The 24572-nt window shown below is 45.4% G+C and overlaps 1 protein-coding gene across 1 annotated transcript in view; it reads left to right on the forward strand.

Annotated features, from left to right (window-relative positions):
• The window catches only part of CAMK2B (calcium/calmodulin dependent protein kinase II beta), a 222599-nt gene that overhangs the window by 120791 nt on the left and 77236 nt on the right, over positions 1–24572 (forward strand). Inside the window, exon 5 of the mRNA XM_066639773.1 lies at positions 4610–4675. Within this exon, the coding sequence (XP_066495870.1) occupies positions 4610–4675 (66 nt within the window). The remainder of the gene's footprint in view (positions 1–4609; positions 4676–24572) is intronic.

A 24572-nucleotide genomic window follows, 5' to 3' on the forward strand; every position in this document is an offset into this window, starting at 1 on the left:
GGGGGGGAATGGCTAGAATCCTACTGTGGGATGGAAAATATAAGGCCATGTTTGTAGTCTTGGGGCTGCTGGTTTTCCAGGAGTGAATTTATCCAACACAGGAGGTATCCACATCTCTGTTTCTTGTGCATCTGATTTTTCTCTTGCACAAGAAGTGGAAGTTACGTATGGAATGGATAGAGGGAAGTCTTCTGCCTTCTCGCTTGATACAGAACCAGGGGATAGCCACTAACATTGACTGGTGGGAGAGTTAGAACAGACAAAAGGGAATATTTATTCATTGCGTAATTGATCTGTGGAACTCTTTGCCACATGCTGTTCTGATGGTGTCTGGCCTCGATGTCTTGAAAAGGGAATTGGACAGTTTTGTGGAGGGAAAGGTCATCGCAGGTTACAAGTTGTGAGGACTGTATGTATCTTCTGGATTTTGGAGGTAGCCTTTCTCTGAATGTCAGGTGCAAGGGAATGGCAATAGGATACAGAAATCATATTGTCTTGTGTGCTTCCATAGGCATCTGGTGGGCCGCTGTGAGACACAGGAAGCTGGACTAGATGGGCCTTTGGCCTGATCCAGCAAGGCTGTTCTTGTGTTCTTATGAAGTTCAGGAAGTCAGATTCAGATTCAGACACCTTTATTAGGCATTTTTGAGCATACAACAACAACAAAAAAAATACAAAAGTGCACAAGCATAACATAGCAAACTACAAATATCACCTATAACCAAACACTTCAGAGAGTAGGGGCACGCTTCAGATTAGTCGCCACGATTTGTGAGATAAATTTAGCTATCTGAGAAACAATGTCAAAATCAGTGGAGGCTAATAAAAATTGCAATCTAGCAAAATCCTCAGCAAGGGTGTTAAGGTGAAATTGAAGGGCCAGACATTTCCTTCTGGCCTCACTGTGAAGCGGACAATGAAGAAGAAGGTGGTCTAACGTTTCTACAGCCCGCTGAGGACAGGGACAAATTCTTTCCTGGAAAGGAATGCCATTAAATCTACCCCAAAGAACAGAAGATGGAATAGAATTACAATGGGCCATAGAAAAGGCCCTTCTAATCTTTGGGCATTCCAAAATATAGAGATAATTGGGAATTTCGCCTACTTTAACTGGTAAGTGATAAAATAAAGTGAACAAGTTTTATTGGCTGCAGATAAAATATTGGAGGAGTGAATATCCAGGAGTCTCCCTTTAATGAGCCTAAAAGCCTCGGCTTGGGGCAAAGTTCAGGAAGTCAATAAAATGGGTCCTTGGAGCAAGTACAGACTGTGCTTCTAAGCATACTTCATCTCATTGAACTGAATGGGTCTTGCTTCTGTTTAAATGTGTTGTAGTCTGAGCTGATGGTGCTTCAGCAATGTTTTTTGTGGCCTGCTTGACTAGCATTAGCCTTTGCAGACCATGCAGGTCTGTGTGAACTGTGGAAGACAGTTGTCCCCAGTTGTGTAGCTGCTTTCTTTCTAAAATGGCTGTCGGGACATGGCCCTGGATACCTGCCTTCTACCTCATTGCTACCCTACCTGGTAGTTGATACACCACATGCTCTAAGTCAGGGGTGCTCAATAGGTGGATCGCGATCTACCGGTAGATCGCGAGGCAAAATGAGTAGATCGCGGAGTGCCGACCCCCCCTCCAGGTGCCTCTGGGAGGAAACGCCGGGAGTAAGGCCCATTGTACTCAATGGGGCTTACTCCCAGGTAAGTGTGGCTAGGATTGCAGCCTCACAGCCTAATCCTAGGCATGTCTACTCAGGAGTAAGTCCTGTTATACTCAGTGGGGCTCAAGGTACACCAACATACATTGTACACATAAATGTTATATATTATGATGGCGCGAACATTGTAAAAACAACTCTGGTAGATCTCCGGGCCTTGCTGGGTTTCAAAGTAGCTCTCGAGCCAAAAAAGTGTGAGCACCCCTGCTCTAAGTCTGTTGTATATCAGAAAGTGAAGCCTCGGCACTGAAAGGATTAACGTGCTCATTTTTCCTCACCACAAGATCCTCATGGAAATAGGATGTTGAGCAGTGTGTATAGGAATCCATACCTAAAATGCCTTGGCTGATGGTTGCTGTCTGCAGTTAGTGGAAAAACAGCCTCGCTTGCTTGCTAGTCATTCCTCATAGCAGGGACCCTCCTGAATGTGGCAGGTGTTTGAACTGATATCCATCATTAGGTCTCTCAAGCTCGCTTCTGTAGAGCCTCTTAAAAAATCTGACTAGTACAAATGTTTGGGGCTTCTGAAAAGTCAGTGGTATAACCTTCTATTTTGCCAGAAAACTTTCCAAATCATCAGTTTTTTTAAGTGGGCCTGTTCTGCCAACCACGCTGTGATCGCATCAGAGTGTTGAGTTTGTAGATGTCGTCTGCTTACGAAAAATGCACAAATATGCAGAGCTTGTTTCCAGGTTCTCTCCCACCTGGATATATACTCCCCTCTTGCATTTTGAGTGCAGCCTCAAGAGTGACTTATCAGAGCTTTCTCATGATGTAAAATCCCTGAGTATCCCCCCCTCCTTATTCGCAATGTCAAATTTGAAGCAAACCAGAGAAAGAAAAAATCGAGAAGGTAGTGAGAGGAGGGAGAGAATTTGAATTACCTTGGGAGTTCTGGTTTGCAGACAAATTGCTGCAGATATTTTTGGTGCAGGGAAGAGGGGAATGGAACGAGGTGTCTGTCAGAGAAGCAGCCGTAACAAAATTTTTCTGTGCAAATCCAAGAGTTGTTCTCTTGGCTGTCACCTGGGAGGACATGGGAGCTCTCCTTAGGCAGGAAATCGGCAGCACTGGGCGGGGGGGGGGGAGGAGAGAGGCTGGTTGTGGGCGTTACAACCGTAGCCCTGTGTGGGTGGGAAAGAGAATAAGATTTAGAGCTGCCATTGCACTCAAAGGAACAGTAGAAGACTGGGAAACTGGGCAAAGCAAATTGCCCCATGCTTTCGACCCAGTGGCCTTAGTTTGAACCACCCAATTAACAGCATCTGAAAAGGTCTTGGGCGATGACAACGGGCTAATTTACCCAGTGCTTAATTTCTAAAGTGCGAAAAGTCAGACTTTGGGGTTACTCAAAGCCCTTTCCTAAATGTTGTTTCTCAGCAGTGAAGGGGAGGGCTTTCTGCACATGCTCAGATATGCTTCCATCTTCCTCTGTTCCAGGACTGAGTCTTGACACTGAGTCTTAAAGCTACCGCTGCCTCACATTCAAAAGCTCCACTGGCTTTGACTGATTTTGTCTCTCTGGGCTGTGGTTGTTCCTTCTTTTTCGCTTTCCTTTGACCCTATTTCAAAGTCTTGCATCCTGATGTGGGCAGCACAGATTTCATGTGCTGCCCCTCCAGGGCTAACACTCCACTGTCAAGGGGCTTCACAGAGCATTAGGGTAGAAAGGAATGAAGCCAATCAGGATCGGAAGAGGAAGAAGGATTCTGGAGGCTGTCACATTGATGCTACCTTAGGAAGTCTTGGCCATGATGTTCCGGGGTGGGGGGCAAAACGCTAAGGTTTTCAGCACCTGAACGCCTGTGTAAATCGGCCTCTTCCCCTTGCCTTCAGAGACATTCACGGCTGCAAAAGCACATGGAGGCATCTCTTACTCTCAGTGTCCATTTGCATACAATTCCAGTTGCTTGAATTCTAGCAGGGTTGGCCTATCCATCAGATCAGCTGATGCGGCAGCCTTAGGTAGTAGTTTTGTGGGAGGTACGTACCACTCTTCCTCCTGCTCCTTAGATTTGAAAAGGAATAGGGCAGTTGGTTCTCAAACCTTTTAGAATAACAAACTGTTGGGACCCACTGGAAGTGATGTCATTAACCTAGAAGTGATGTCATGGCCAGAAAGAACATCATCAAGCAGGAAAATTTTTAACACCCCTCATATGACTAAATCAAATCAAATCAAGTAAGTTTACAATAAGTATAATTTTAACAATTTATTTAAAATAAAGAACCAGCTTAATCCTCCCAAGCAGTTGCTGATCTGTTTAAAAAAATTAAAAATATATATTTTTTCTGTCTAAAAAATATATATTTTTTCTGTCTAAAAAAAAAAAAAATGCTTTTGACAGTGGTAGATTATATATATATATATATATATATATATATATATATATATATATATATATATATATATATATATATATATAATCGTGGCCTGTTCAAAGTACAGGTCTATAACATTTCCCCAAATGTAGTCACGTGCCACACAGTGGCATCAAGTCTTAATATATTAAAAATAAATACACCTTGAAATGAACGGGGAATCACCTGAAATTGGCTTATGACCCACCTAGTGGGTCCCAACCCACAGTTTGAGAAACACTGTAATGGGAATGGAGCAGAAGAGGAAGTGTGAAGGAGAGATTGGTGGGCTAGACTCCTATTGAGGAAATGAGCATGCAGAAGAATACCTTGTGGGAAGCTAAGCAGGGTCAGGCCTGGTTAGTACTTGGATGGGAGAACGCCTGGGAATACCGGGTGCTGTAGGCTTGTACCATAGTCTTTTGAGACCGAAGGTTGCCAACCAAACTCCTCCAATTCTTCCGTGATGGCTGTGCAATTCACCTCTGGGCTGAGCAAATGTGGAGCAAGCGTTGGTCTGTTTTATATTTCAGGGTCACGGGTGGGGAGCTCTTCGAAGACATCGTCGCCAGGGAATACTACAGTGAAGCCGATGCCAGGTGAGTGTTAACTCCGCCTCCACCTGCCCCCTCCCTTCCTTCTTCCTTCCCCTTCCCCCCACCTCTTTCTGTTCCCTGATCCCATGCCAGCTTGTACCTGTGCAACATTAACCCATCCATGACCAGGGGCAAAGGGGTTGGACTCAAAACAAGTGATCACAAGGCTTTACGGCCACACGTGCGCACCCTGGCACCAGGGGTGGCCGCGCCCCATCGCCACACACAATGCTAGAGCCTCTTGACGGCTCTTCGGCCTAATGATCAGAGATTGTGAAGGGGAATGGGGCTCCTGTTCTTTATCAGCTGTTGTTGCGAGCTGCGTTGTGCCCAGGCCACTCCGGATCCGCTCCGGTCTGCTGCTGGAGCTCCGCCAACGGCTTGGCACGGCAGACAGCTGCACAGCTGTTGTTGTTTCTGCGCCTCAAGGCCGAAGCACTATCACCCCCGGCGACAAGGAAGACTCAGAGGCAGAAGTTCTCCACCACACTCCTCCTTTACTTATGTACAGATATTTACAAAGTCCAAGTAGTACAAACGGTACGCGATCCACTCTCCAACCAACGTAGCCTCCGGCTCACAATGCTCTGCTTCTCCCACACTCTTGCTTGCCTCTGCTGGACATTTATATTTCCTGCAGCCAATCACAGCATTGGGAATACTGCACAGTCATGCTGACTGTGCAGCTGCTGCCACACACACACACACACACTCACATGAGATCACCTGATGCAATATCACCAGATATTGCATCAGCATGGAGCTCCCAGGATGCAGTGCACTCCTGGTTTGGCCAAGGCCTCAGGCCTGTTACTGTGCAGCCAGCAAATTACCTGTCAGGACTGGGGATCAACCCGTGACAGCTGTGAAGGAGATGGAATTCTGGCAGGCATTGCTTGTTGCATCACAATGTTGCAAGATGGGAAAAGACGCCCCCCCCCCCCAGGAAATTCCCCTTTCACATGAAGGCACAGGAATTCTGTCTTCTGCTGCATCTGATGAGGTGAACAGCATCCCTCTTCAACTGAACCTTAATTAACCCAGGCAGGTGATCACAGTTCCTTGATACAAAGGGGAAAATGGCAGGCAGGAGAGATTTGGCTTAAGGGCTGATGGACCAGCCTGCTGGCTGGCTAGCAAAAGTCTGTTGTTGTTTTTTCTAATGCCCCCCTGACTCGAGGTTATCCAAGATCCCCAGCAGTTGCAGGATACATGGCCATGGAGGGAGGGAGCAAGATGTGCTGCTCTTTGAACCTGTCTCTACTGCATAAACCTAGGCCCATTACCTACCCATTTTTACCTAGGCTAAGTGGATCGCATGGGTGCCCTTCTGTTCGGTCTAGTTGGGCTGCTTGGGGACTGGGCCTGCTGCTCAAGGTGTCTTGGTAGGGTGGGGAAGGGGAATTCCTCCCCCTCCCCTTAAACAGCAAAGGAGCATCCAGCAGTGGGCTGGAATTGCAAAGTCTCTGCAACGCTGGAGAACTGTCAAAGTAAGAGAGGAGTGTCGAAGGCAAACTGTATTAGTCAATGGCATAGCTAAGGGGAGCAGGGGGGTACATTGCCCTGGGAACTAGGCCTTGAGGGGGGTGTCAAGGGAGTTTGCCACTTGTGGCCAAACTTGTGGAAACCTTCGTATTTACGAATAATAGCATCATGTTATATTTCATTTGACAGGTAATTTAATGCAGAATGCAATGCAACAAACCACATTGAATTACCTATATTCTATCAAGTGTTAGAGCCAAATAACCAGAAAGGGTCACCACAATTATTTCTGGGTTAGGCATATCCAGGGGTGACGTTGCGAGTCACAGCCCTGGATGCCAGTGGGGTAGCTACACCACTGGTATTAGTAGCGAAAAGTAGTTGGAGGATGGAGCAGTATGGTTGCTCCTCTCCTATGGTTGCTTTCCCCACTGCTCCAGTACCATGAGGATGGAGACATTGTGTGGAAGAGATGTCATTTTTCCTTGTGTCATTCTTGTGGTACCAGGGTTGCCTGGGATGTGTGCCTGGAGAAGTGGCAACCGTTTTGTTTCAGGAACAGAAAATGCAAACCTGCTGTGTTCATGTTTCTTGCAACTTGGTGGAGGATTCAGAATCCCCAACCTGAAACCACCAGTCTTCGTCACCTGAATTTGGCTCTCTTGTTTTCTGCTAGAGTTGACCACAGGTTCCTGACCATGAAGAAGGACCTGATTGATAGGCAAAGAATGGCATTTTGTTCAATAAAGGTTATCCTGAGTTGGTCTACCTATCAGAAGTCCACCTATTTGAAGTACCACTGGAAGTAACTGGTAACATCATCACCAGTTCCTTCCAGTTTGGGAGGCCAGATGCAATGCAACAAACACCAGTAAGAGTCACTGGATGAATGGGCGGACTTTTTTTTAAGTGTGAGTGAAGCACATACAGGAGCTCTGCCCGCCGAGCCGAGCCGAGCCAAGCCTCCTATTACTGCTTGTCACATTGCGTTACTGGTCTTGATGCCAGGCGGTGAGGGTCTGGGGGTTCCAAGTGTACCACCAGACACCACTTCAAGTACCAGCAGTGGTACAAGTACCACTGGTTGAGGAACACTGGCTTAGATGACTGGATGGCACCTCCACTGAACACATGGAAGCAGGTTTTGACAGCTCTGGTGGGGCAGCCATGAGGCTCTTGTCCAACTAAGAGTTGCCTCCAAACATAGCCTGTGATCCTGACCAAACTGAAATTTGTAAAACTATGTGGTGCTGTGCCAGGGGACAAGGAAAACCTGCCCTTTGGCACTGTAGGGAAGCACTGCAACGTGGCCAAAGAATTTTTGGCTTGGCCTATTTTTCTTAGTGGGTGTGAAATTAAGTTCTCTGCAGTGTTGTTCATTCCCGTAGTTTTCAGTCACTGAGAGACAGCGGGTTCAGCCAGAATCAGTGATGCCCAGGGGAATGGAATAGGAGTCAAAGGATTGCAACATATTCAGGGAATCAAGGGATACCCTTCTGAAAGCATCTGTTCTCAGTAGGCTGGAGACACAAATGAAATCTGAAGTTTGAGTGGATTGTGGGGGCTGGTAGAGATGACTTTTAACTCTCAAGGTATTAGGGTGTAAAGAAATGAGTGCTTCTCGGCAGACTGTAAGGTGCACGCCTTGATTCCATGACACATAATACAGTAAATTTTGCCAGTGTATTGGAGACTGTTTCTCCCTAGATTATGTTACGGACACACCGGGAAATGCAGGGAAAAGCAATGAACATACTCAGAGAAGGGCTTGAATACTTATGTCTTTTCTCAACCATTACAAGGCAGGGACCAACAGAGTCCTTGGGGTAGCTTTTACACTGCTTTCTTGAGTGTGTATCTGCTTCCAGTCCCATCTGTCCCCACTGATGTGTCCTCTCCCACCTTGTGTTTGGCCTCCAGTGTGCTGTGTTACTTTCTGATTTTTTTGTGTGTGTGTGTAATCTTCCACCTAATCTCCAAAGTTCAGATGGATATTGGATCCCCAGGGGAGCCTCATGTTCTTTGGGATTGACCCTCCTCAGAAAGACTGTGTGTGCCCCTCAGGTTCAGATGAGCAATCTAAAATTCAGTTCCCTTGGTCCCTGTGGATCCTAAAGCATCCTAGATAACCGTCTCCCCACACCAACTCCCATGGAAGATAAAATAAAATAAGCAAAGTCATTCTTTTTTTCTTTTTCTAACTGATCCAGCCAAAATTAGTGACCCAAGGCAATCCACCTCACGCTGCCTAGAGGAGAAGTTGATGGGGTGTAGCCAACAGTAAGGATTATTAAGACCCTGTCTTGAATATTTCTTCTACAGACATGGCCAACTGATAGTCTGCTGGGCAGACGCAACCTTCGAGGCAATCATAATGTCATAGAATAGCATCATGGCATTCAGCCAGGGAGAATGAGTTCAAATTCTCATTTAGCCATAAAGATCACAAGGTTGACCTTAGACCAGTCACTATCTCTCAGCCTAAGCTACCAAACAGGCTTTTCCATAGCTCCACATTTGCTGTTTTGAGCTCCCTGGAGGAAATGATGTTTTTAGGCCTTCGGAGGGCCTTCCCCAGCCCTCTGTAGACCTTCTAAAGGCCTAAACAGGTTAAATGAAGCCTCAAAAGGCCTTCAGAGTGCCAGGGATGCAGGCTTTCCAGTACTTTGAAGGCCTTCTAAGTTACTTTATAGGGGACTTAATTTTTTTTAAAGGGTGGCAGGGAGGGGGTTGTGGCCACCCCTGGTGGGTGGCACACTGGCACACTTCCCCTCCCCCCGGCCTTCCCCAGGTACACCAGTGTTCCCTAGTGATGCCACTGGTTTCAACTCTGTCCCACTTTTCTTCCTTTCTGCCATGATGTCTAAAGAATCAACTGTTGAGTGCTTGAACTGGCTCTGTCAGATCAAGAATCTTGCCCATTCACTTTAAAATATCCTGCCTTTTTGTATACACTCCATCTCCTTTCTTTTGCCCCCCCCGAGACCCTCAACCATTGGATTGAATGACCACTTCTATATATGGGCACAGAATCCCCCTTGGCCAATTTTTCATGCAGTGAAGGTGGGTTTGGGGATTGCAGATGTATATAATCTTTGGAATGACAAATACAGGTTCATTTGCCCAGAACTTCACTTAGGCTGCAATCCTGTACACACTTACCCAGGAGTAAGTCCCTTTGAACTCAACGGTGTATACATCTGCGTATTTATGCATAGGATTGTGGTGGTGTTAGTGGGTTTGCACCATTTTTTTTCCTTTGAATGGTTTCTTGTAATTAGCGGCTTGTGCAATCAGTGCCAAATTCTGTACTGTAGCCCAGTTTAGTATCTATTGCTGGTTTATTCTTGAAGCACTAACCATTAGGCCTTGCAAATGAAATTCCTTAGTGGGGTGTCCATTAGTTCTAACAATTCATATTTTTTAAAAAGTCCTTTTCATTGTTATCTCAGCCATTCTCCTCTACTTATATTAGAGCCCCCTTTTTTTTTTTTTTTTAGAAAATGCATTTTTAATCAGATTATTAGAACATTCACCTATTCTTTTGGAATACAACTTTGTTTTAAAAAAAACATCTGCCAGAAATTCATCTGCCTTTGTATTTCAGCATCCCACCGGGATGTCTCTTGAATACTGTCTTCGTTGTAGATATTGCACACCCCAGAAAAGTTAGCAGGTACCTTTTGCAGGAGCACGCATGAAGCCGGTGTGCAAATTAGGTACTATACATGGTGGGTATCAGGAAGTGGCAAAACACCTGAGGTCCATGTGTCGATATAAGGGTCAATTGAGTTTGAGGTCTAGGGGACTCCTAATCCACCTGTTGCATGCAGAAGCAACAGGGAGAATGGATTAAAAACGGTAGAAGAGACCTGAGTAGGACATTCTTGGTGGGAGGGGATCCTGCTGCTGGAGTTGGCCCCAAGATGTAAAAATTCCTGCACCTGCCACATCAAAGGCAAAGCCTAGCTATTGCAAGACTCAGAAGAATGCCATCTGCTTTGTATAGAAGCCTCAGGAAGCATGCTGCAGAGATGGTAAAGATGTAAGGAAAGAAAATTGGAAGGATTTCAGTGGAGTTGTGCCAACTCTGTGCCAGCAGAGCAATATTTGCCAGCAGAGCAACATCAGCCCATGTGGGCTGATGCACACCAGCAGAGCAATATTTGCAGAGTTAAATTTCATAGAGCTCCAAAGGATGCCTTGTATGTCTTCACAGTTACAGGCCTGTGGTGGACTCATGCTAGGAGCTACATGCCAGTCATGGCTTCCTGGTGTTTGTCTGTCCTTATGTGCTTAGAGATGTGAGGCTGCCCTGGTCATGATGTGGTGCTGAGTGTAGCGGGCACCTAAATACCCGCAACAGGCACAATTGCCTTTTGTACTGAATGAGAGCAAAGAAAAAAATGCTCTCAACCCTAAAGGCTGTTTATAAAACCTTCAATCTTTGGCATAGCCAGCTGTGTCTACTCAGACAAGACTCAGGGCTGGAACACTGAAACTAGAGGAACAGACAAGGTGTCTGCTTGGAGGATGCATGGATAGAGCTATGACGAAGGGTTGTGAGAGCTGGATTTGAGGGCATATCTCCAGTACAGCATGGCACTGGAGGTGAAAGCAGAACGGATTGTATTAGTACAGGGCTGAAAGAAGCTGGGGTACAAGCCTCGTTAGAGCATCAAGATGGGCTGAAGAAACTTTAGGGTCATGTTCACGTGGCAGCTGTTTTGGAAAGCAAATGTACCACTTCAATTATTCTTGTCCTCTAGATGTGCAGGTTGTGGTATCCCATGCTAGTTCCCTGGTAAGAGATGCAGAGCATCTTGTGCTGTGTAGTTCCACTACCAGTTTCTTGATTTGAGTGTGAAGGCCAAGGTAGGGACAAGGTCTCTATCTTTTTCTGGGCTTTTCTTGCATACCTGGTCAGGTACCGCTTTACCTGTGCCTAAGAGAGCCACCTGTCTGGGAAATCCAAGTCAGGGACTGATGGGGGCTGTAGGTGAGATGTACTGATGGTTAGCAAACACAGTACCTGGTTGCCCCCCCCCATGAGCACAATCCTGTTGTGACCATGTTGACTTCATGGACTTCCTTTCCCCACCACTTGCAAGGGGATCTTTCCCCTCTTCGTTCTCAGTTTACATGGGGCGGAGTCAAGTGTTTTGTCTGTTCTTGCCCGCTCTACCCTTAGCAGTGGGCTGAGTTGTGTGGCTTCTGCAGCCCAGAGTCATCTGTGGCGGAAGGGGGGAGGGCAGGAGGGAGGAGGGAGACCCCCATTGGCTCTGCTTTCCCATTCTCAGACCCTGACTGTACACAGTTCCGGGCACCATTAACTGCCATCTACACACAGACGCCTTGTGATAACCCCTGTGGTCTCTGAGCTTTCACAACATTGTTTCTCTCCTTCTCTCGTCCCCCATATCCCCCCTGCCCCTTTGTCCCTTTCTGTCTGTCCCTGTGGATCTCTCCCCCCTTTCCCTGCTCCTCTTTTAACCTTTGGATTTTGTTTCTTGTCATGCATATTTTGGTTCTTGTCGTCTTTCGCCCCACCCCCTTCTATAATCTCCCTGTGGTCTCCTCCTTACACTGTCCCACCTGTCTCCCCTGGATGATTTCTCCCCCTCCCAATCCCTGTTGTCTGCCCCCCTCCCCAACCTGCCTTCTCTCTTCCTCCCTCCCTTCCCGTTTTGTTTTGCAGTCACTGTATCCATCAGATATTAGAAAGCGTAACTTATATTCACCACTATGCCATTGTGCACAGGGACTTGAAGGTCAGTATCTGTATGCCTTTCACCCTCTCAGAATGTTGGGCGGGGAGCGCAACATAGACTGGACCTGGAAGAACTTACCCTGCAGCTTCTTTTTTATTTTTTTATTTTTTGGCATGCGGGGAGGGAGTTCTGCGGAGTTGGTTTCTACCCCGTCTGAACTTGCATGACATGAGTTCAAATTCTCTGCGCAGAAAAACAACAAAAAGAAAGAGGGATTAGTTGGGGTAGCTAGGAACACGACCCTGTGACCGTCCTGCACAAGGCAACACCTGGACCCAGATGTGCTCACAGGTCCTCTCACAGCTGGAACTGTCAGCGCTTCTTGTTCACGTCAGAAGAAAAGGAGCCAAAGCCGTGAACTTGATTGTGTAGCATTCCTCACCGTATTCCCATTTCCATCCCACTCGAGCTTGTGCACATGTTCTTTCTTTCTCTGTGACCTCCTTCTTTCTGTCTACTGTTCTGCATCTCTTGCCACATTAACAAAATCCTCCCCCCCCCAGACTCTTGCCCCATTTTCTCTTTGGACCCAAGCATTTGCTTGTTGCCTTCACCTTCAGAGGTCCTGCAGTATAGGGAAGATGGTGCATGGCTATCAACATAGACAAGGATGGGGGTCTGGGCACTGCATGGGTCTTTTGGCACTGAAGTCATCCCTGGCCTTTAGAATAGGGCCCTGCTCAGCTTACAATGGGATAGTCAGTCCCCTGAATCCATCCTGTTTGATTGCAGAAGGGACACTACCCTGCCCTTGGACGAACCCATTGGCAGTATTTGAGAATGTGGCACTCATTTCTGAGTGCTGGTTAGAGATGGGTGACCTGAAACATGGCCGATTGGCCGATGGAAAAGTGTTACCCGAATGAAAAAGAACAATTGTCAGTCTTGGAGAGAACATTTTAAGACCCCAGAAAATCCTAATTGTGACAAAATAAAATTTCTGATAGACAAAATTTCAACACGTACGCATTTTAGTCACTTCACACAGTTGAATGTTCAAGAAGCCATAAATAGGCTCAGAGACAACAGGGCCTCGGTATTTGCAATGTAATGGCAGAATTAAACAAAGGTGGTATAGAAACAACCAGTGATTGGCTTATGAAATTATTTAACATCATTTGGGGTAGTGAAGAAAGCAGCCTTATTATCCTGTTTTTTTAAAAATGGAGATCCGTCTAGTTTTAGCAGTTAACATGGTATAATGTTACTGCCAGAAAGCTCTTTGCCTCCCTAATAAAAAATGTAATTAATATAACTTTACAACAAATCCAGAACAAAATGGTTTCAGATCAGGATGACCTGCTACTGACAATATTTTCATATTACAACAAATAGTTGAGAAAATGTAGCAGCAGACTGTCATAGTATTCCTAGATTCAAGCAAGATTTCAGCTCCATAATGCAGGAAAATCCATGTACTGTACTGAGCCATTATGGCATCCAAGAGCAAATTATTAGACTAATTAAACAACTTTATGCTGACTTCAAAAGTTAAAATAGGAAATATTCTTAGTGACTTTTTTAAAAGCAAAAGCAGTCCGACAGGGCTGCATATTATCCACCTACATTATTTAAACATAACAATAGATTATCTTGTCAAGAAAAATGATCAACCCTTGGAGGAATATACTTGCAAGACTTACATATCAACTCCTAGAATAAGTAGATGATATAGTACAGGGGTGCTCAATAGGTGGATCGCGATCTACCAGTAGATCGCGAGGCAAAATGAGTAGATCGCGGAGCCCTGTCTCTCCAAACTGTTAATATGTCAGTTTCATCTAGTGACTAGACGAAACTGACATATTTAGCTGACACTAAACTGAAACTGACACTTTAGCTGCTCTTCAGGCATGCAGCAACAAAACTGACGAAACTGACTAGACTCCAGCAGGGGCTCCATACATTAAAGGGGGTGTCTGTCAGATGCTTCCTTCCCCCCTGGTAGATCTCCGGGCCTTGCTGGGTTTCAAAGTAGCTCTCGAGCCGAAAAAGTGTGAGCACCCCTGATATAGTAGTATTTTGCAAAAGATTCCTACACTCTACAAGCCTTAGTGGAATTTATTGGCAAAGAATTCAGACCACTGGGACTTAAGATAAAACACAGACAAAACTATGACTATGGCAGTTATAAAAAAAATCAAAGACAATACCTCCTAACATCAGCAGAAAAATCACAATTGGTGGAGAACCAATTATAGAAGTACAGGGATGCGAAGCTCAACAACCGCTCGCTTAATGACAGACTGCATATATGACAGCGGTCAAAGCACAACAAAGAGGCTCTTAATAAGGCAGTTCCATAATCTGCAGCAGGATGTCTGTTTACACAACAAAGAGACTCTTGATGCAAAGAAGAGAGGAATAAAGATGTATGGATCCAAGCAGATGAGAAATGGTCTTCAGTGCTCGTTTTAAAATCGAGATTGCTCTGGTTTGGCCATATACTGTGCGTGAACATTTCCTGTCTAATGCCAAAAGGACTGGAAAAAGGACCAAGAGGCTAACAACATCCTAGCGGATTTGAAATATGCAAAATTGTGGTTTACCAAGTGCCCTGTGACTTTGTCAGTCTCTCATGAAGTGGCTTAATATCGTCAATGGTGCCGCTATGTTGTTTCAATGGGAACTTCTTTTAATAACATGGCCGCTGACAATACAAAAAGAAGGTGTGAGAGGGCTGAAACATTCTTACCTCATAGTGAATCAGGAATGATCCAATCTTTTCTTAAAATCTGGGGCTGGTGGTGGATCAGATCATTGACTGAACCAATTCATTGACTGAACCAATTTCAAATTTCCTTCCTTTATTCCTGGGACCATTTTCTCCCTTACCCTGGGTAATGCAGCAGTGGCACAAATGGGACACCTCGGACCTATGCCCGCTTTTGAGAGGGCACAAACACAAGGAGGCTCATATTAGGCTGCCCAAACTGGGAGGGAGGTTAGGATATGGCACTGGAGTCTGCTGCCATCTCCGCCCCCTCCCCCGGGCCTAATCTCCCCCTACCTCTGCCCTCCTTCTGTTCCATTCCGCCCACTTGCAGCTTTCCCCACCCTGAAAATACCACCTGTTGCTGCTGGGGGAGCACCAGCCAGCCGTTCACGTGGTGCTGAGGCCCAGAGACGGCGACCCCTCCTCCCCGGGTGCCAAGGATGCTTGCGACACCCAGCGCTGAATCTGGAGCTCAGAGCCAGCACTAGGCCCATGTAGGATTGGGCCTTAGTGGGCTTTTTGAGAGGACTGGAGAGATTCATGGAGCTTACGTTTATGTGTGGCTAATACCAGCGAGCACCAGTATCTTTATCCCAGTATAGGAAACCCAGTGTCCCTCTTCAGAACCTCCTAAGTTTGCAGATAGAGATATCACCATCTTACCCTGCCTTTGCACTTCCTTGGCACATTTAATTGACCTGGGACATCCAGGATATTGGAAGGAGGGTGGCAGCTTGACAATTGTTGCAAACTTAAATCCATTAACCAACCTTTGCCTAGGGGTGTCTGTGCTTGAGCCATTTAGCTGGGAAGTGGATTTTCTCTTGCTTAGGGACATGCCATGTAAACACAGTGATTATGCAGGAATCTGGATTATATTCTCCAAAGAAGCAAACTGTGGTGAGCTTCAGCAGCCTTTGATCCAGCTATTTTCTTGACGGATGGGAAATCACACAAGGGGTGGCAAGTTGACTATACTGGCAAGCAATAATTGGAACATATCGGGGGCCCAAAATAGTGTTCTGGTAACTTAACAGACAAGCTCAAGAGAGTTGCTGTGGGAGTAAGAGTCTCCAGTAGACACTGGAATTACTCACTCAGGGAGAGATTATCACATGCACTGGGCAACAAGCCAAAGCTCTTCTGGTACATTGAACTTGGCAACACTACTCCCAGCGCACAGGTGACTGCTAGCTTAGCCCTGGGGAAAGGACAGGGCTATTTCTGGATCCTGGCCATATCATCCTCTCATTTCCTAAACGAGAGATTCCCATCTTCCTTTAGGATGCCACAGTTGACATTAAAGGACCTGCCTCGACAGATAAGAGTTGTTTATAGAGGCAACACAATTCTCAGGATGTCACTTCTGGGTCCTTGCAGCTGAACTTCACCCCACTGTCATTGTGGTTTCGTAAAGCCATGTGGGCTGATGCACACCGGCAAGCTATAAAATGCCAAGGGAAGTCTTTCTGGGCAGGAAGAATTTCAGAAGCCTTCCAAAAATGCCGTTACCCCAAAATATGTCAGAATATTTTACTTTGAATTGAACAAGGGATCCGTTGCAGGGTAGTTATGGGCATACTAAACACCATCTGTAGTTGTGTGTCTACCTATGGGCAAACTGTGCCAAGATATTCCCAAGTCTAATCTTTGGAACATTGTGTTTATATTTTTTAAGACTATTTTTCTACTGCTTTTCAACCCACCCACCCCCCCAAAAAAATCACTTCTCAGAGAGGTTTACTGTACTTAGCTGAAGGAATAAGAAGTTTATTTCCTGTCCCAGAAGGACTTGCAGTCTAAAAAGAAACATGAGAATAAATGCCAGCAATAGCTACTGAGAGGGATGTTATGCTGGGCTGAATAGAGACAGTTGCTGTGCTAAATATAAGAGAGTCTTCACTTTAAAAGGTGTCTCTCTGCCCACTTAGCAGGGGTTTGTTATATGCTTTCCCGTAGCCCAGAAAGCACTTCAACATTTTGCATGTAGGATGCAGACAAGGGCTTCGAAAACGGTTGTTCGACGCCTTCTTTCCAAAACCCGACCATTGTCATTGCGTGGTACACGCCAACACAACTGATAGACCCAGTTCCCAAGCAAGGCAGACGTTACACTGTTACTCTAAAACAGGTGCTAGTGGCATCCGTGTCATTAAACTCAAATTTAGCCCGCTTCTGTGTCCCATGTGCTCAGTGGGAAATTAGGCTCGCTACTTAAATTTTAACAGGTACGCTTGTAGGTTGTGAATTTCCAGGGGGGGTCCCATGAAGGTTCAGAGAATCGGTTCAGGCCATTTGGCAATGCTGTTGGAAGTGAAAGAAAATCAGCTCTGCGCTTGCTTCAGGCAGGAATGGGGGGCGCCTGACTGTTCCAGTTGCCTTCTGTTGAAGTCAGAGGCATCACAAGGGCTTTCCATCACCTGGTGCGAGAGCTCATTGCGTCACTCCCATGACGCTTGGAGCAGCTAACAACATGTTTAAAACAATGCTATAGAAATGAACTCAAAATGAAACAAAAGTTTGGCGAGGAGCAGCCACAACCAAAAGTTCTCGCAGAAGTAGGACCTGTTGAAAACAACGGATGGAAAGGGCACAGGAGCCAGCCTACAGCCGGTGGCAAATATTGGGCAGCAGAAGCTGAGCAAAACCAATATTTCGTTTTCAAAATATTTTTCCAGCTGTGGCTGGAATGGTGGCTAAGATTAGTGACCTCTTACAATTCTTTAGCCTCCCTAGGGGATTTGCAAATCAGGGAGGTCAGAGGGATAAAGGAAGGCCGCGTGCTCCTCTTTCCGACGGCGCTTGTAGGTGAAGTGGGGGTTCTGATCCATATTAATGACTGTAAGGTGACGAAATTGGTGCCTTGCCACAAGCCTCCACTGCCTTGTGGCTACATCCAGTTATGGAAAAGGCTTCAGGAGCCAACCTCGAGGCAAAATCCGGAGCCGGAGTCCCTGAGGCAGTTCACGGCTGAACACAGTCACGTTCTGGCAACTCCTGCGACGCTGCTGGAACCCACCGTATTGGCCTCTGCCTTTCCATTGGACCATTTCAGTGACGTGGAGAGGGGGGATTTGCCGCATGGGTAACAGCCTATCCTCCATACCTACTTTACTCAGGCTTCGCGCACTGGAGAGGACACTCTGTTCCAGAACCACCATTCAGAGCGTGACACCATACTCTTCCGAGACTGAAGGATGCCAACACGAAGGTGATGAAACTGGCCAGTGACAGGGCTGTTCGTGCTGGGCTCTCTGCATCCTCTGGGCAGCGTCCACATAATACAGGATGTGGTTGCCTAGGTAGCTGACCGCTGAGATTATTTCCACATGTATTCTTGAATTTCTTTTACCTACCCTAAGTCGGTAATATTTTTGGCAAGACTGGCTAAGGGGATCAAACTTTGGATCCAACAGAAAAGTTTCAGAGGCTGGGATGTAGATAAATGCATCTCTTGGTCTCAGTGAGGAGTTGGGGGGGGCATTGTCCATTCCCCCCTCCCTGCATTATTATTATTTTTTGTCCCTAGGATGATCATCCTCTCTGAGTGACAGATGAGATTTGCACTGTATAGAAGGTCAACAAGCTTAGGAGTGCAGGGTATTCAGGACTCAAGAGCACTCTGCTGAGATAAGCCTTTTCACTCCCATCAGAAGGATAATCATTTTCAGTGCATCAGCGATGCCCAGGAGGGGGCAGAGTAATTGCATGATAGCAGGGGCCCAAATTATTATCCTGAATGAGGATAATAAGCACCCCTTGTGACATTTCCATCAGGATTACTAACAAGTGCAATCCCAAGCACGTCTGCTCAGAAGTAAATCCCATTCTGGTCCATGGGGCACACTCCCAGGAAAGTGTGGGTAGGATTGCAGTCCTAGACACGCTTGCCTGGGGATAGACCCATTTGGAACTTATTTCTGAGTAGGCATGCACTGTAAAAGATGTAGTACATAATGTGGCCTGGGCAAATTTTTCAGGGTGGATGTCCCTCCACCCTAACCTAGAAGGCAGAGTTATTGCCAGATATTTATAGCAAGTGGGGTTAGGAAGGTAGGAATGTACTGCAGAACAGGCAGATTTTTTTTTAAAGTGCCCTAAGATGCTTAGAGTTACTTAATTGTGTTGCTTGTTAATGAACAGTTGGGTAGAATATTGTCTGCATGCTTTTTCTTGTAGCCCCACCCCTACGATGGACTAGAACGCTGGCTCCCAACCTGTGATCCGTGAGACTATGAGGTCCATGACGTCTCAGGAAAAAAATCACCTTTGATCAGTTCCAGTGTCTCGCCGTGCAGGCAAATCTCCCATGGACCACCAAAGAGGACAAAGAATGGATTACCCACAGCCCCAACTATTGAAGTGTCAGCTGTGGCTGTGGGCAGGCTATTCTCTGTCCTCTCTGATAGTCCATGGGGGAGCGCTTGGGAGACGGACCGCCATAGAGAGCAGAGACCAGATTCTCCACAGCCACAAGTGGTCCATGACACTTCCAATTTTTGCCTCAGTGGTTCACAGGCTTCTAAAGGTTGGGAACACTGAGCTTGGTGGGAAGGAGGAAAGTGACTACAGTCAATGACTGTGAATGCCTAAGTCCAGCATTCTCTTCCATAGTCTTAGGAACTTTCATTAAAACAAAGAACTAAACCTTAAAATCTGGGGGAAAATGGGTCATTCTAAAGTATCTGCTGTTCCTGTTAAGAATCTGAAAAAGTTGTGTCCATCAAATGGGCCAATGGAAAAGGCCAAAGCTTGACAACCCTAAACCTACCAAGATGGTGGATGCAAATCAAGATCCTGCAACTGAGAGCAAGAATATTCCTTCCATACATCTGCTAGCGCAGTGATGTTTGACCTTTTTCATCTCACGGTACACTGAGAAGACGCTAAAATTGTCAAGGCACACCATCGGTTTTTTGACAATTAACAGGGCACACCACACTACTGGCTGGGGCTCACATCCTCCAATGGCCCTACTAATATACAAGGCTACCCAAAACTCCTGCGGCACACCTGCAGCTCCGGCACCCCAGAGCTGAACTAGCGATTCTAGTTGCAAAAGATCTGTAAAAATTAGTGAAAATACATCGAGAGCAGCCTGAATCACAGAAAAGTGAATGGATCCATTCACTGAGCTGCTGAGACAAAAGATTAAAGGGACATACACTGCAGCAGATAGTTGAATGAACTGAAGTAAACCAAGTCCACCAGCTCCAAGTATCTGATGAAAGCATAAAACTAAGGCTGGATGACTGGAAAACAGGTTGTGTCGCTACAACATAAGGTGTTGTGGGTGTCCAGAGAATGCAGAAGACACTGATCTGGTTAATTTTATTGCATAGTGATTGGTGCCGAAAATGCAACTTCAGGATGGGATAGCACTGGCTATTAAATGAGGGCGAAGGATTCGGTCTCTCATAGATCACAATGGGGCATTGTCCCAAGGATGTAATTGCCAAATTTCTCTGCTGTCACCTGAAGGAATAAATCCTGAAAGAAGACAAGAACCTGATCAGAACATCTCTAGTCAAATTCTCCAGGATGTATCGTCCAAGCTGATCGCGGAAGCCTTATCACAGGCAGGTATAAGCGAATATATCCCTGTTCAAACTGGTGATTCCCGTGACTCTGTACTGTCAGCAGGGAACCTAGATGAAGGATGTGTGTATAGGCTTAAAATACTGTCTTGCTATTCTTGCCACGGACACTGTGGAATCATTTGAGTGTAGTGAAGATTTGGAAAGATGAGAAACCGAAGCGAAGGACTGAGGTCTGCAAATAAATTATAGGAGTTTTGAAGACTCCCTTTTGTTTTTGGACAAAGAAGGATTTAAGGTTCCCTCCCTGCCTTTGTTACTGCCAGACTCAGGGGTGTGACTAGGGCAGAATCTACCCCACATTACTACACCAAGAATGGGAGCATGATTGTCCCACAAGCTCCCTCCTGGTTCTGGAGGAGGGGAGCCTCCCCTTTGAAGAAGAAGGAATGGGGGTGCAAAACCACCATAGCGAATGCCCTGTCTTCTAAGGAGAATCCAGAACTAATTGTCTTGTGCCACAAGGCAGTCACTTGTGGGTTCTCCCTGTAGGAGAGGGAGCTTCCACAGGAGAAGGAACGAGGGGCATGAAGACACCAGCTCTCCGTCCTTAGGGAGAACCCAGAAATGATGTCACAATGTCATGTGACATCACTTCCCCAGGCGCTAGGGCAGTACATTACACATCTCACTGCGTCCATGTGAGAGCAGTCTGTCCATTTGTTGTGTCAGGTCTGGAGTTGCTGCTGTTTAGCCCAATAATAGGGTTGTAATGGGGTGCAGGAGAGGGAAACTAGTTAGAGGTTGCATGTTGCCGGCACTTTGGAGTTTGGTGTTCATAGTTCTTCTGCGGCAGAGAGATTGGACTTGTGATTGCTAGCATTAGTAACCCATCTCTCTGATTGCATTAGTCTATCACTTTATAGATTATGTTCCTCCGAATCATCCACGTCTACAAATAGCTCATTTTTCACCGCAGGAGTTTAAGTAATCTGATTAAAAAGAGTCAAATAGCCAATGCGATGCTTAAAGACTTGATGTTCTCATGTCATAAGAAGTGCATAAAAAAGCCAATATCTCTGCACTCAGTTACACATTGAGCTTATACAATTATAATCTATATAATTGTCTACAATTGCAGAATATAATTATACAATTATAGAATGTTTGCTTCACCAATAACCTGCCTCTGGATCTTTGAAGCAAGGGGACATTACTCAAAATAAGCGGGACAATGTATGGTTTTGCATGAACTCTATTCTAATTGGGGTTTTTAAATTATGTTAGAAATCTAACCATGGACAAATCCCACACACAGCCCTCCTCAATAACTAACCAAAAAGTGATTAGTTTAAAAAGGTGTCTAACAGTCTCCAAAAATGTAGCTAGAGGGATAAAAATCTGTCTGCAGGAAGAAGATTATAATGGCACTCCTGCCCACACTGACCTCCTTCAAGCTCCTTCCCTACTTGCTATGCAAATATCTTGGGCAGGAGCTAAATTATGGTCTGATTACTCCTGGGTCACTTGCAGTATTGCCCCATAGGAGACCAGGGAAAAGGGCAAATTGATTCCTTTTCAAAGGCACATTTGCAATGGAAATTGAAATAGAAATTATAGATTATTTCTCCAAAATCTTTGGGGTTTTTTTTTTTTGGGGGGGGGGGAGGATACCAGTAAGAAATGCTTTTAAATTCATTGTTTGATGCAAATATGTTATTCTTGTGTCTTGTTACGTTAAAAAGGGGGAGGAGTAAAAGGACAAATGATAGAAATAGTGAATAAAATGTTATTGTTGGAAAAGAAACCTAAGACATCAGTAAACGAGCTACAGGTTGCTTCCCAAGAAGGAAAAAAGTGTCTAGAAGTTCATTTCTACAAGAACCCTCTCCCTCCCGCCTTCTCTATCTTAAACAGAATTAGAGGTTGGCCCTCGGTATTGCTGTGGGATCAGTACCCAGACCTTGCATGGATACCAAAACCTGTGGATAATGGAATCCATGGGTGGAGGCCATCAGAGGACCTCTGGACGCAACCGGAAGTGCCTTCCAGTCATGTTTAGGAGGTCAGGTGAGGCCCACCAAGCCTGAGCCTGGCACCCACTCTGAGCCAAATCCGCTAATGCCGAACTCACAGATTAAGAGGGTCCACTTGTACTATGAAAGGGGAGAGAGCGCGGACGGGCTGTTGCCTTAAAAGCTCTCTAAGAGAGCCTGTGCAGAGGATGAGTCCCAGACTCGAAGACTCCATTAAAGGCTCTGATTAAAACTACTGAAATAGTAGAAGGGCTTGATAGATGCTGTACATCTTTATAGACTTCAGATGAACGTGCTCATGTAGACAGAGTAAACATTCATTTTTAAAAAGTTATCTACGAGTTATCTTAATAAAATAGCAGTCTGTTCCTCCACTATTTCCATTGTTTTTCTCATGGCACACTGACCTCTGTGATCTCCATGGTCTTCACCTCTTGCCAGTTGCAGACATTTGTCCTAGAAACAGAGCCACCAAACTCTGAAGGGTTTTTCCAGCCATGCTCCAAATTCCCACGGCACACCTGTGGGACTTTTTCAACACACCAACATGCCATGGCACTCCTGTTGAAAATCACTACTCTAGAGTACACAACTAATGATTGAAGCAGCCGAATTGCAGTAAGGCATCTGGCAGGGATTGTCTTCATGTCCCATTTCTGAAAGTACTTCTTGCCCAACCATTACTTCTTATTTAATGAAATATTACATAAATGCCCTCTACCTGGAAAGAAGGTAGGACGATAGTTTTTCCCAATTTTGGAACAGAATACTTTAGGGCAGGGTTTCTAGCAGCTGGGAAGGGGGTTGCAATTTTTCAGGTCTTGTAGTACCATAAATCTTGCATTTGGGGGAACTTATTGTTCAGTGTTACTTTAAAACCACAACACTAAAAGATTTTCCATAGGGAATAACTGATAATGTTAGATTTACATGAATGTTCCAATAGTTTTGTTTTTTTTAATTTCCAGCCAGGGGTAGGGGGAATGACAACAAGATGTCCTCTCCCTGTTTTTCACCCAGTTTTTCACCCTTGCTGAATCTGTTATAAACTTGTGATTCTCTTAAAGGCGTGATTTTAAGAGATACTGAGCTTTTGTTTGAACTACTACGTTAAGGCTGCAATTTTATGCATGCATACTTGGGTGTATCTCATTCAACTCAGCAGGCGTTTACTTCTGTGTAAACATGGCTAGACTTGCCTTGCATATCTGAATTTGGCCTGTCCCACTTGATGTGTATTGGCCTGTCCCACTTGGGTGTTTATTCCGTTCTACTTCTGTTACAAATGGACCACAGGAAGTTTGAAATACTTAGGAATATGGATATAACACCTCATTTGAATGACCTTAAAAATGATCATGAGTTGCTTGAAGACTCTCTATAAAAAGATCTTCCAAACTGGCAGGAATTCAATTTTTCTTGCTGGGCAAGAGTTGACACTGTTGAGATGCTAATTTTTCCTAAATGCTGGTTCTATTTTTGATGACATAGCCCTGAAAATAACTGAAAATTATAAAGTCCTGAGTGACGTTATATTGTTCTATTAAAAAAAAAAGAAGAAGCAAGGGTATAATCTGGAAGTCTGGGGCATCCTCCTGGAAAGGGTTTGGAGTTCCAGTTCCAGGGTGGGAGGAGGGAGGGTGGGTGGGGAGCAGGAGGCAGGGTTGGGACCTGGCAGATATGCCGGATCCCAACCCCCATTCCCAGGCAGCATGGAGCAGCTTCAAGCAGTTCTGCACTCCTCTGACTTGTGTCACCTCCAGAAGTGTTGCAAGTCCAAGGAGACCCAGTGGGGCTGCAGTAGCTTACCCGGGGGTAAGGGGAAAAGTTTCCCCTTACGTCCGACTGATCCATTTTGGGGGCCTATCTTGTGCTGGATACTGTGCAGGCCTCCTGGCCTGCCTGTTCCAGTGCAAGAGAGGATTGCACTGCACATTGTAGAAGGACGCTGGAAGCTACAGATAGAATGAAATTACACTGAAAGGACTTCTGATTTCAAAGCAAGGGTTTCAGGAGACACGCTGACAGCTACATTTGGTGACATCTAAGAACACTTGAACTAAAACATAAATTAGACCAGTGGTTCTCAAACTTTTTAGCACTGAAACCCATTTTTTAGAATGACAGTCTGTCAGGACCCACTGGTGGTAATGTGATGTTCATGGCTGGAGGTGACATCATGAAACAGGCAAAAAAAAATTTTTAACACCCCCATATGACAAAACAAAATTGATTTAAGTAAGTAAATTAAAAGTTTACAGTAAGTATAAGTTAAAAAAAATTATTTAAAACAAAGAACCCTTTTCTACCCAATTCTTCTTTCCCCCCTTCAGGAAATGCTGTTGTTGTTGCTGC

The sequence above is a fragment of the Tiliqua scincoides genome, chromosome 11 (genome assembly GCF_035046505.1).
Source record: "Tiliqua scincoides isolate rTilSci1 chromosome 11, rTilSci1.hap2, whole genome shotgun sequence".
In the NCBI taxonomy this organism is placed as follows: Eukaryota; Metazoa; Chordata; class Lepidosauria; order Squamata; family Scincidae; genus Tiliqua; species Tiliqua scincoides.